General features: G+C 46.3%; 2 protein-coding genes across 3 annotated transcripts in view; one reads left to right on the top strand and one right to left on the bottom strand.

Annotated features, from left to right (window-relative positions):
- The first annotated feature begins 6,240 nt into the window (after positions 1 to 6,240).
- MRPL33 (mitochondrial ribosomal protein L33) lies at positions 6,241 to 13,056 on the top strand. 2 transcript variants are annotated; one of them, XM_087774432.1, is made up of 4 exons: positions 6,241 to 6,365; positions 7,749 to 7,767; positions 10,432 to 10,538; positions 12,742 to 13,056. In XM_087774432.1, the coding sequence occupies exons 1-4, from the start codon at positions 6,344 to 6,346 to the stop codon at positions 12,789 to 12,791; spliced, it is 198 nt and encodes a 65-aa protein (XP_087630558.1). In that variant the 5' UTR covers positions 6,241 to 6,343; the 3' UTR covers positions 12,792 to 13,056. The 2 variants fall into 2 exon arrangements, with proteins under 2 accessions (XP_087630558.1, XP_087630557.1); XM_087774431.1 differs by lacking the exon at positions 6,241 to 6,365 and adding an exon at positions 6,883 to 7,118.
- Positions 12,981 to 13,275, bottom strand: part of RBKS (ribokinase) — a 69,980-nt gene continuing 69,685 nt past the window's right edge. Inside the window, exon 9 of the mRNA XM_087774430.1 lies at positions 12,981 to 13,262. The gene's annotated coding sequence lies outside the window, so the exon portion shown is untranslated. The remainder of the gene's footprint in view (positions 13,263 to 13,275) is intronic.

The following is a 13,275-nucleotide window of genomic DNA, read 5'->3' as shown; positions in this document are numbered from 1 at the left end:
AGCTCAGAAAACCCTTGGAATTGATTTGGCTCTGCAGACACTTTAAAAACAAATTTAATCCCTTTCCAGTAAATCCTTCTGTTTTACTGTTAGCATGAAATGCCCTGACCACCATTTTACATACAAGCATGAGGTCACTACAGAGAGTATTGGATTATGTGCACTCTTCAATGGGATCATCATGATTTCAAAATGATGCAAGAGTATTTTTGTACTGAGGAAGTGGCGAGATCCCCAAACTAGGTCATCAGAAGCTCGTGCAGGGCAGGACTGGGAATATCAACCCACCAGTCTTCTTCCACACCATCTGGAGTATGGGCATGTGAGCAGGCAGAATGTTTGGACAGGAACTTATCTTAGGTTAGGTGCTATGGACCAGGTCTGCATCATATTTACATCTATGATTCTTAGGCAGCTATGCCCCTTGGACACTTACTGAGGTTAGAGGCAAGGCACCCTTAAAGAACTGGACTAGAGTTATGGGATCAGTTGCCTTTAGGGAGCAACACCTAGTCTCTTGTTGATCTTCACAGTCGGGAATAGCAGTTTTTCCTGTAATGGTGAGGTTAGAGCCCATGTTGTAAGAGTTGGGGAAAAAAAAGGAAGGTGAATGGTTTTTCTGGTTCCTTTGGGTACGATAACTTTTGGCAAAAACATGTGATTCAGTCTAGCTTTGTTTTGTGGGCAGTTCAAGAATATCTTGGTCTATCTAATGATGTGGGGAAATAGTTTGTTCTTTGTCAGACAAGGAATATTTCCAGCCAGCTAGCTTGAGCTACCTTTAAATTATTTGACCTAGTAGTTTGACAGCACTGAAGAGTTTAACATGGCCAAAAGGTGACTGGAGTGTACATATACCTTCACTGACCAACAAATCCCTTACAACAGGCCACCTGTGAATATTGCTATAGTCCTTATCTGGTTAACCTAATGGACTGCCTCCCCTTTACAGGAGGGAGAATATTTCTTCGTACCCGGGGATGTGACAGGGCAAGGCCAGATGGCCAGTGCTTATGAAATAGAAAGAGGAAAGACAATCTTTTTGCATAGACTATGCAAAGGTCACAGCATACACATCGGGCATCATCAGGACTTTCAAATTGCTGGTATGTTTTTAAGTAAAATGGGTCTAGGGAGAGTATGGCAGATGAAAAAAAGTTTAGGGAACTAGCCAGAGACAGTTATGCAAGAGCCTAAGGCTTCAAACAGATTTCTACATACGCTCCTGCTGAACCTCATTTCTAGTACTTGTTCCTTTATGATGATTCCCACTTTTTTTAAGTATTCATCCCAGGTCTAGCTGGAACCTGAGCTAAGCAGGCAGAAATGAATGGAACACTGCTCTGCTTAACTCTGTTTTTCTGCTATCCCGTCAGGTGTAAATGACTGACTGGCTTCAGAAGCACAAACGCGTAGAAAAAGGAGCGATGATGCATTCAGTGCTTGCAGCAATGAAGCCCTGGGGCCTTCTCAGCCCAGGGTTCTCAGATCAAGCAGCCGTCAAACCACATGACACCGCAAATTTATGTCCCCCTCCTCCTTCCCAGCTCTCCGCCCTTCATAAAATCCATCCATATTCCTACTCCAAATTGCCCAGAGACACACTATTACCAGACATAGACAGCCAGACAGCCATCAGTTAGTGAGGTACAGCTCATAAGTAGCTCACTGAAGAGCCTGCTGGGATAAGGGAGGGAACTGCTGTGGGTGTATTGTTCCAGTCCCATCATTTCCCAAAACACTGAATGAAATAATAACTTGTTTATAATGATGCATGACATCAAGGCAATACTACATAGCAGCACTTGAGAAACAGCTTTGAACCCTATGACCTTCCTCCAAGTGAGAGAGTCTTTAGGGAGGCCATGGGATGCAGAAAACCTTATCCTTCTTCTGGTTCTCTAGATTTTTTTTTTTCCCAGAATTAAAAAATTGGCAGGACCACATCCACTTGCCACACTTGAACCTGTCTGTTTTCTTTTCCCTTAGAGCTGATCACTCTGGCTTAAAGCTGAAGATATCTCCCTTTCCAAGAAGTGATGGGAGTGATACACCAATTCATTCCACAGTAGATTTTTCACATAGAATGAACCATGTCCAGGCACTTGAGCCATTCTCCTCCAATAAGCTATAGGAGGAAAAAATTTCATTCCCTATCTGTGTCACACCATGTTCACATTACATAATTATCCTGTCCCTTTACCTTTACCTACCCTGCTTAAAAGTAACTGGCCTTACAGGTTCGCAGCTTTCTTTTTGATACACTCTTTCTTTCCCACAACACCACAGCTAAATCCCTTTGCTACAGGGCCACCAATCCCACCTTCCTTTGATGGTGCACTATCTATGCTGCCTGGTTGCATTCCATGTTTCTAAGCGATAGAGAGCCTTTGCTGAGCACTTAATCTCTTGTATTTTCCTATTTTACAGTGTAGTAATATGAAAGCAATCCAAAGTTTAGAGGGGGAAAAAAAAAAGCCAAAACAAATGAGAACTGATCCTGTTCTCCTGAGGGAAAATCTGCTTTAGAGATGTAATCTAATGCACCTTCTATCCTGTCCTCCCCGCAGGCAGCTTCTTCTTCCAAAGAAAGGAATGTCTTCAGCATCAGTGTGAGTGACTTATGTTTGGGGGACCAGAAAGTCTCAGGACTGAGCCCTGGTGATGACTTAAGCTGCTCTGTGTATAAAACCCCATGCATGGAAGGCAAAAGCCCTGTTTTGTTGCCCCAAAAAGGGAAGAAGGTTTAGAGGCTTGCTAAAAACAACCTTCGATCAGCTGTACACATCTAGACAATGTTGTCTTTAGTGTCCCAGATGGTCCCAGCTGTTGGCATAAGCAATGACAATGACATTAATTTCTTTGCATGAGACTCACCACATACATCCCATGCGAGTCCAATTTTTCAGCTGCCTGCTGATGGGAAGTGAAAGTCACCCAGAGAAAAGCTGTCTTTGAGGCCCACAGGATCCCAAAACCTGTGGAAAAAGTCTCAGTGGGGAGGATTAGTCGTACAATCACTTCCGGCTACTCTCTAATTTTATCTGTGTATCACTGATACCGAACGTCATTCTTTTTATCATGAGAACCCCTCGACAAAGAGGACTAAAAATAAAAAGCAAGAGCTCGGAGTTGGCACAAACTGTGCTACATGGACTCCAATTTGTATAGCAGGAACTATAATCACTCTGAGACGTGCCCAAGCCCTCGGGCATCCCACGGGATTTCAGTCACTTGTTTACAAGGTGTTTTGATTTGCAGCTGTTTGACTACTGTGGCATTTCAAGAGGGGGCGGTTTGAAAGGATGTTGTTACATTGGATGTCGGGATTGGGAAATGGGTATTGAAAAATCACACAAGAAAACAGGCGAGTGCTGTCTTTGTTCTTCCGCCCTTACATGTGAATGATGTCAGTGCTGGGGAAAGGAGCTCCAGGAACAGATCCAGAGGCTAATGCTCTGGAGGGAATAAGCAGGGTACAGGTAAAGCCCCAAAAATGGCACCGGGCCCTAACCCACCACACCAGAGTGCCCCGTATGTGATCTGGGGAGACTGAGCTCCGGAGGTAAGAAGGGAACCATCCAAGCCCTTTGCCTTTCTGGCTTTTCTAACAAAGTTGCCAGCAAATAAACTGATTCTGTGCCAAGGACACCCCTAAGAACTGGGCTAAAGGCCGTCACCAGCTCACTTCAAACAGGCCAGCAGCTGAAATGGATTTGGTCACTGGCTCAAAGTGATTTACCAATTTACATGGCTCTTTCCATCATTCCTGCTCTCCTGACCTGGACAGTTCCTCTTTCAGAGCTGCATTAAGCTAATGCCCACTTTCTTCTGGGCCCTCTTGGGATAATGGATTCAGATATGCAGAAAGAATGTAAAAATCCATCTGTTATCCGGGATGAGTGATTTGCACAATAGTGCCCGTGAGTGTTTGTTTAACACTGCGGACAGCAAGAACCGTCCTAAGTAGTAACACGCTGAGAAAGGGAAAGGAAGAAGAGAGGAGAAAATAGCCTGGCTGTTTTAAAACTATGTCCACCGAGCTGTGTGCATTTTTTGGCTTAGTTAGCTGTTTGTCTGTTTTTTTGTGGGAAACCAGGAAGGACACGTGGAGCTTTTCGCAGGCTTTAGAGTGTTATTCTCTTGTTTCCAGCACTGAGGTTTTGTATGCGTTAATTGACAGTAATTCATGTAGAAAATGTAGTGCCAAGAGGATATTTACCTTGCAAACATTTCATCTGCTGCCCCTCTCTCCTTTCCTGTGACTTTTTCAAGTGATGACTGACTCGAAGCGCCATGCGCACTTGAAGCAGCATCACTCCTGTCAACCTTGGACACAAGCCCCTTGCCTGCCCAGGGTGTGCCAGCAACCTGACCACACTTTCTTGGCACAGAGCAGCCATCTCCTCACTTCCTGGAAGCAAAAGAGGGCTCAGCCTAGAATGTAAAGCATAAAAATGGAAAAAATCATTTAGGTTATAACACGACAAATTGTTGCTTTTCTAGCTGAAGAAAAACCCACCCCGTGTTTGATTCTGAGTGACACTGATCGGTTTGGCACCAGCAGCTTCTCCACTGGAGACAGGAGGGACTTCTCTTGAAGCAAGCATCAGAATTATCTAGGCTGGCATTACAGTTCATCACACTCCTTGTGTTCTCTAGGCAAAGTTGAAGGGAAAATCTGCATTACACTGCACATGCCATCGAAGATCTCAAAGCGCGTGACTTATCCTAGCCCACACAGCAAATCTCTGTTGGAGTCGGGGTCACAAATCCTGACTCGCTCTCCTTTCCCCCAGCCAGGAGGCCTTTTCCCCAAGGTTAGCTGTGACTGCTGCCATCAGGGACGTGCTATACTGTCACCATCTTGCCATACGTACCAGTTTTAGACTCCCTGTTTTTCACCCATAGCTATGGAAAACTGTCTGCAGAAGAGGCTGCTAGAAAGGAAGTCGGAGATTGCTGAAGTCTATTCTAATCCACGGTGTCTATATTTATGCAGCCCTTGTCACAGCAGAGCAGAGAAAATGTCACTGGAACAGTTTTATTTTTGCCAGCAGGCAAGAGGTTTAAAAAGAGGCAGTATAACCTCTATTTGGTGATGTGTTTGTACAAATGTTTAACTTGCTATTTCATTTAAAAATCATCTTTAATGTTGATTTATATTCCTGGCAGTGAAGTCAGGAGGTTGGCAATCCCATTCCATTTCAGTCTGTGCTCTGACTGAGGCAGTAACGCAGATCAAAGAGAAGTCTTACAGCACTCACATTTTATCATCCTGAATGTTTTCAAGTTCTCACTCTGATATTCATGGGCAGATTATGTAACTACTAGATTTATACTTCTGAAGGCCAAATAGTAAAGATTGAAATGTTGTATCATGAAGTATTTGGAAATAATTGAAACAAGGAACAACGTATCAAGTGAACGCTTGACAGGAGCAACGCTGCTTTCCTTGAGACGTCATCTTGCTCCAGTCTTTTATAGGGCCAGCCATTTGTTTTCATGCCATAGAACAGCAAATTAACTGCATGTTATTATACATTCCAAGTCTTGCTTTCCATCCTCAATATGTCAAGCTGACATTCTTATTGCCTTCATAATTGCTAAATATTCAAGGACTTGAATTCCTTCATTAACAGTCTACCTAATTGGTGGGAGAGGGAGGAGAAGTAAGCCGCGGACCTCCTGTGAGCTCTGTAGGGGACAGTAACTTGCAGTTCGTTATCTAACGGGTCAGAAGAACATGAGAACTTGCCTTGGTGCCCCCCTCGAGCCTCCCTGCCCGTTGCTTTTGCACAGCATCTCATAAATACCGACAGGTTTAGTTGCCTAACGCCCCGGGGACTTTGACGCCATAGCAGTACCCCCTTTTTTACGCAAAAGGGAACAAAGCCAGGCGGAGGTCAGCCGATGCGCCGAAGGCCGACGGGCTGTCGGCGCCGGCCACAGGCCCTGCTGCCGGAGCCACCCCAGCGCCGGGCCGGCGTCGCGGGCCGAGCCGGGCCGGGCCGGGCCTGCGCGGGGAAGATCCGGAATTGGGCCCGGGATTTCACCAGCTCGGCTTCCTCGCGGCTTGCCGGAGCTACCGGGTTCGTACCCCGACCTCCCCCAGCACCCGGCACGCGCCGCCGGCAGCCGTTAACGGTCAGCGCGCCCCGCCCACGCACTAGCCCCGCCCCTCCCCGCCCCCGGAGCGCGCCCGCCAGGCGGGAAGGCAACGGCCACGCCCCCGCTCCCACCCCCTCCCCCGCGCCCCGGAAGCGCTTCTCCCGGGCGGCCCGGAAGCGGCGGCGGCGGCGGGGGAGGGGGCTGCCCGGGGCGGCTCTGCGGGACCGGCGTTATGTTCCTAACGGTGGCGGCCTGTGAGTGGCGCGGGGCGGCGCGGGGGGCGGCAGGCGCGGGGGTGGCCGTGGAGGCGGGCGGGGGCTCAGCCGGCGGCGGCGGCGGCGGCGGCGCGACCTGGCCTTCCCCTCCTTTCCTTTCGCCCGCGGGGCCTGCGCCTCCCAGCAGGCAGCGCGCCGCGCCGGGACTACAGCTCCCGGCGTGCCCCGCGCCGCCTCGTGCTGGGGCGGGGCAGCCGTTGGAGGTGGCGAGGCTGGGGCCGGGGCTGGAGGCGGCCGGTGCCCGGCGCTCGGGTCGGCGGGCTGCGGGCAGTCAGCTCCCTCTGTCCCCTGAGGAGCTGGAGCCTGCTGCTGGCGGCCGGCTGGGCCTCCTTGTCGCCGGGGAGGGACGGGGCTGTCCTCCGGGGAGGGCGGCTTCGGCGGGGGTGAAGGAGATCAGGGCCGGTGGGAGAGGCCGCAGGGGTGCTTGTGAGGGGTGGCGGAGTGCTGGGCCCTGGGACAGGGGGCGAGGTGGGGAAGTCGAGGGGAGCGGAACGCGCGAGCCCTCAGAAGCGAGGGTGAGGAGCTTCAGCTCTGGAGTGGAGAAACGGGAACTCGCTGGAGGGAGTCGGGTGGTGGGGGGAGAGCGTGAGGCGAGGAACGTGCCCCTCGCCGTATCTGGGTGAGCTGGGCTGGGGTGAAGGAACAGTGCGAGAGGAGGTTGACCGAAAGCTCACGATGGCCTAAGCAAGACGTGCATGGACAAAATACAGATGAACAACTTTTTAAATTTTGGTGCGGGTTTTTTGCATTTATGCTGTAGATTTATGATTACTTTAAATTCACTGAGCTGACAGAAGAAAAGAATCCTGCCTCTTTCATGCTATGCTGTGAGTTAGATCAGGGGGCCTAAACCCAGCCTTGTGAGAAGGTCAGTCTCATCTGAGAACAGTTCCCTGGTCTGGTTCACCGTATGGCCACGCAAACCTTTGTGTTGGCATTACAGCAGGAACTGGAGCAGGAGTGGGTGTAAGCAAGTAGGGGAGAGTGGGACTGCTGTTTTTACCAGCAGCGTTAGTTCATACCTGCCTTAACTGTGTGTTCATCTAGTGAATTCATACTCGGCATTGAAGCTTTATATTGAAAACATCTGGAGGCTGCAACAAGCGCTTGTTGCGCTCAGTGCTGTGTTTGCACAGACACTCATAAAGGCGGTATGACGGAAGGAAGAGCAGGCAATGGGAGCACATGGATGGAAGGACAAGTGGCATTTTTTTGTGACAGTAAATCTCTTTGCACAATCTATCTGGGGCTATTGCAGAGGCAGGCAGTGGAAAACTCTTAATCTTTATATGTTGCATATAAAGGAAACAAGATAAAATAACTTTCTTCTTTTTTTCTCTTCTTCATGCTGCAAAAAACCAGTGGCCAAGAGCAAATCTAAGTAAGTGATGTTTTCCTCACCAGTTTTTGATTTCTAATACCCCCCTGTATCTTCAAGTGACTTTACAAAATGTTAGGCTTCTCTAGAATTTTTGACATACCTGAGAGAACTGCAGTCCTTGAGTCTAGCTGTGTCCTCTCTGTCCTTCTGCATGTGTGTCTTTTCACAGGTAAGTACAGAATGGTGTGAAAAACCCCCTCGGTTCTAAAAATGCAGCAGAGGCAGGTTTTGTCCTATGGGCTGTCGTGTTGAGCTGAGCTGCAATATCCAAAGCGCCCTGCGCAGGGGAAGCACACCTCTGCACTTCATGATTAAAGAGAGGCTATAAATCATCCACGTCATCTTCCTCTTGTTTACTTTTCATATTTTTTAGCTGAGGAGGGCAAGCTGAAGTACAGCATGGGGCTTTGTGTTGTTTGTGGGCTGGGCTTCGGGCAGGTGCTGTGAACCTTTCTCATAGGCAGGGTGCAGAACGCTTCCCAGTTTTAGCATGTTCGTATGTTTGTACGTGAGGAGTGGACAGGGCACAGTCAGTGCTCTGGGCATCTTGATTTGCTCTGTATTCCAGCTCAGGAGAGATGTTAGTGGAAGAAAATCAGTCACAGTCCTTTGACCTGTAAAGAAAGCTGATGTGTTCTAAGGGTTGGAAAGGAAGGAATATATACTTCCAGCACACCATTAGTCTTACAGTGCGGATGCAAGGAGGACACAAAATCATGTGGAGTGAATGACTTGCATCCAAAATGTAAGAAAATTAGCTAGACAAATCCAAGGGACTAAACTGATACATTTATTTGAATACGTTCCTGTCTTCTGATTCTCAGATGTTGCATTCTGTGCAATATTTGGTACCATACAACCTCGGGAACTATGGCCTTTGGTACATTTTCTGATTTTTTTTAAGAATCGGTCCCCAACAGAGCCAGTACCAACCACTTGCTGGGTTTGAAGAGATTCTTCTGTTACAGGATTTCTGCACAATTGTCAGGGTTTGAAATTAAGAAAGCACTTCCCAAGTATGTGCCTGACAGGGAAGGGAGCAGTTTGACATCTCAGCATTCTGCTGTTATCTGTTCGCAGAAGCAAACACAGCAATGTGGGATGTTTCTGCGAGGTGAAAAAGTAGCTTTTAAAAATGGTGTTACTAACATTAATGTAGTGATTTCCCCCCGCCCCCCCCCTTTTTTTTTCTTGATGTTTGTTTCTCTGTTCTTTGTATAGTCCCATATATACTTCAGCAGTATGTTATCTTCTTACATTATTTATCCTTCTGTGCTACCCTTGGGTTTCCTCCCTGTGTCCTGATAGCTTTCCACTGTTCTTTTCTGCCTCTGCCCCTAGTTACATTTCTTCATTAGGCAGCAAGTTTTCTGAGCAAGGTGTGTTGTTCAGAAAGGGCTTGGCCTCAGATAACGTGGTGCACAAGAATGTCAAGGCCTGCTCATACTGATACCACTGATTCCCCCAGAAAGGGGAAACTGCACAGAGGCTTTGAGGAAGTGGGTGAGATACAGGGGAAGGAGTCTGTGTGGTTACTGGTGCTACACATCACACCTGCAGTAGTGTACAGGAGAGGACAATAATTGGGGATAATCCCTAGACTATGCTTGGTCCATTGGTCTTCAGGAATCCAGAGTTTTTCTCTTTATTTTGAACTCAACAGTAAATTAGATTGCAAAGCTGAGAAGGGAGAGCTCAAGGAAGTACACTGGTCAGAGCTGCACAAGTGAGGAATAATGGATGTCTCTTTGAGGTTAATTTTGACAGACCATTTTGTATTAAAAGCAGGAAAATCCAGGGAAATTAATTGAATGCCTACATGCAGAGAGGTATCCATCTCTCTACTGCAATGGAGAAGAAAGATGTAATTTATGGACTGGTTAGAGGGTTTGACCTTTCTTTTGAAATGTCAGAAGATGCCCTGTGTCTGGGACGTTGCACAGATCTCTGCATACTTCCAGGGTGGGGGGTGTGGTGTGGTGGCGGCTTTTTCGGTCTCCTGGCTTTCCCTGCTCCCAGGGACAGCGCAGCTGCTGCCAGTCTGCCCCACAAACCGAGAGCCCGCCAGTGGGGAAGGGGGTTCCCGTGCCTGGGTTAATGTCAAGCCCTGTATCTCTAGCGGGATGGATGGAGCCAAGGGGCCCTGCTTCTCCTTTTGCATGCCTCTTCTTCCATCCTATCTGCTCGGGTTCCTCTCTGCATGTGGAAGTGATAGTCTGCGATACAGTGTTATCTACAGCCCAAACATCTTTAACTACCATCATCCTTCCTCTCTTGCCATTATCTTTTAAGCCATAGTGACTCAATTGTATGCTGATTTTTTTTTTTTCCTTTCTTTCTTTGTTTCTTTCCTGTCTTCCTTCCTTCCCCCTCGCTGTTTTGCAGAGGAGCTACTTCTCTCTGGGCTTGTATTCTGTTCAGGAGTTATTTACTTGATGCTGGAAGTTATGGTTTATAGCGGGCTCTTTGTCTGGGTTATAAGTTTAGCATATAGTATTGACACTTCCATGCAGAACATCCATGAAGTTGAAATGAAGTATCTTAGTGATTGTGCCAAATTGTTTATGCTAAAAGCTTGCCCATTTGATCGTGCCCTGGCAGACATGTGGTGGGCCGTTGCTGTGTGCCTGCACACTGACACAGAGACATTCCTTGTGACTTCAGATACGTTCTGGTGAGGATGAAAAGCGCGGCTGAGACAGGCTACTGTTTCAACATCAGGAGACTCCGACTGCAGGAAAAACTGGTCCTGCTGAGATATGATCCTATCGGTAAGAGCTTGGGGAAGAAGTCAGCCTACTTTGTATAAGCTTCTCTGACTGTGTGGGGCAAAAGATTTGAATATAACAGGATTTTTCCCATCTAAGCAGAATATGTCATAACACGTTTCATACTCAGATGACTGTACAGTTGCTGTTCTTCATGACATTCCAGTGGGAAGTACACGTTACCCTCATTTTACAGATTGGGGCAGTGAAACAAAGCAATGACTTGCCCGACACATCAGAGTCTTTGATGACAGCCATGCCACATGGCAGTGGCAAAGCAAAGTGACACAGGAGTTCTTTCATTCTGTTTCTTTGTGTGGTTTGCTAGACTGTGCTACCTCCAACAAGCAGCCATGAAGTATGCATCAATAGAAATGATCTGTTAAGCTGCCATGGGTGCTCTAGACAATAAATTTTAACCATCACTTACAAAATGGACTTTCTCTTTTAAAGAAATAAACACAAGTTCTTTCTCCTCCACAAACGTTACCGCTCTCCAGATGACAGTTTGTGGGTTCTTTTATGTGTTCCTCTGGTCCTTGCAAATTTTCTCAGTTTAAGAATCTGATTTGTTGGGTGGTTATAGCACTTGCCAAGCTGCCTTTTGCTCACCCAGGTTTTTGAAAGGTGACTAAGAGCTCAAGTTTCTGGGGAAGGAACCAGCCTGTACTTAGCATTAAAAAGCTTAATTTAACGTTAAAAAGCATAATTTGGGGAAACCTGGAATTTAAACCAGGCCATGCTAGAAACAGCATGGGGGAGTTAATGCAAAAAAGGCTTATTTACATCTATAGAATAAAGAAATGTATTAAGCAGCTCTAAGTAGGTAACGTAATGCATGACCAGTAGTTATGTGGTTCCAGCTTATTTTTTCTTATAATTTTGTGTTCTTGTTAGATGACTAACCTTTGCATACTCAGATCTAAGAGTGCAGGAGCTTCATGGCAGGTGAGAGAAACCACCAGAGAAGCAGTATGCTCTCATCAAAGCACTCATGCCGACAGAGGTTGTGGCTCTCCTTCTGAATTCCTTACCGAAGGGGAATCAGAGATCACTGGGATTATTTTCTTGAATAAGAAAAGTTTAAATTACTGCATTGAAACATTGTGCAAAGTATTCCTCCAGAAGTTTCACAACTTGTAGGAAATGTGAAGAGAGCGGGGAGCTCAGGCTAAGTAGCGCTTCTGTTGCAGAACATGTAGTAGGTTGTTGAAGTACGAAATTGGAAGTAATTAAGAAAAAAAGCTCTGATCTTTGTAGCCTGTAGTAGAACACAAGTGAGAAATTGATGTGAGAAAGTGCTGCATGTGTGAAGGGAAGTAAATTTGAGTCTAGATACCAACTCACATCAGGAATATGTTAGGAAGCATTTTCACTTGGCACGCATTTTCACCTTATGTTTTGTACTTCTCAGAAACCTGGGACCTCCGCAGAATGAAGCTTTTTAGTGAAGTAGTGGCAGTGGTGCCCAAGTTTCACTACCTCCTAACTGCACCAACAGAATGTGTTACTAAGTCACAGTATTTCTTAAAGTGAAACTTTTATGTGGAAGAAGAGATTTTGTTATTGTGTGGATTGCTCTTGCGTAGCTTTCAAAGGAATTCATATAATGAAGTTCAATCGGAACAGTGGTGCTTTTCAAATGGCATTGTAAAGCTTTGCTTTGATTTATTTTTTAAATTTTTTTTATTTAGTAATGCATTGGCTATGCTTAACCTGTAGCTGAACTGACTTTAACACCTGCATCAGGTGTTGGAGGCAGGGTCAGTTCGTGCCTCACTGAGAGATTCTTAGTTAACTTTTCAGTCAGTCTGTGAGACTGACTCGATCCAGCTCATCATCTGTAGTTGTTTGGGCTCTGAAGTTGAAGAGTTGTAGAAAGCAGTAAGAACCTATTTTTGTGCCTACATCGAGCAGCTGTGACTCAGAATAGTCACACAGAGCAGCTGCTGAATGTTTTCAGCCACTCAGATCCTGGTACTTATTTTCACAGAGGTAAAATGGACCTCTTAGGAACTAAAAATTACATGTGGTAAAGTGAAAGCACTACTAAACTCCTTCAAGAGTTGGTTAACAGCAGCGCTGTGCCAGTCAGTTGCTCCACACTCATTTAAGCAGCAAAGGCAGCCAGGAGAAAAGGACGTAGGCTCGTTGAATTGAATTTTAACACTTCAGGCTTCTTAACAGATTCTTTTTTTCCCTATAGCAAAACAACGTGTCCTCTTCACAGAGAAGAGAAAAATCCGCTCTATCTGAACAATGACTGGACTTGATTTATGCATGAGGAGAGGATGGTTTGGGGGGAGGACAGGGTGAACGCTGATTCCGAAATCCAGCAACATGGGCTGAAAAGAGAGGAAGTGAACTGGGATCACCGTCTCCTGTGATTTGAAGGCCATTGTGAATAAAACAATGTAGAGAGAGAAAATTCTTAATGTCTGGACATAGATCATCACAGTAACATTTATTTATCTTTTGAGTTATTTTTACAGTACTCAATTAAAAAAAATTAAATAGCAAATCCCATTGTCTGTGTTTTCCATTGTGAAAGCGGCTGTAATCTTCAAAGGAACTATTGTTTTATAAGGCAATAAAAATTAACATTTTCCACAGCAGGAATTCAATGGCAGGATTGCAAGTTTTTCTAACCTACCAGCCACAGATTCAACAGTAGTGACCACGAATTGGTGTCATTCCTTGGAGGGGTAGTGTTGCACCAGCTCCTTCCTAGGAAAGGAAG

Source organism: Nipponia nippon, unplaced genomic scaffold (genome assembly GCF_047370975.1).
Source record: "Nipponia nippon isolate SJK-2023a ecotype South Korea unplaced genomic scaffold, ASM4737097v1 scaffold_4, whole genome shotgun sequence".
Lineage (NCBI taxonomy): Eukaryota > Metazoa > Chordata > Aves > Pelecaniformes > Threskiornithidae > Nipponia > Nipponia nippon.
Note: the sequence above shows the minus strand (reverse complement) of the source record. Positions and strands in the feature narration are given on the sequence as shown.

Bases quoted from the DNA above. Each gene is read 5' to 3' on its own strand.
- MRPL33 (XM_087774431.1), top strand. From the start codon at position 7,082: ATGGACAAAATACAGATGAACAACTTTTTAAATTTTG. The intron at 10,539-12,741 runs GTAAGAGCTTGG...TTTTCCCTATAG, and splicing joins GCTGAGATATGATCCTATCG to CAAAACAACGTGTCCTCTTC.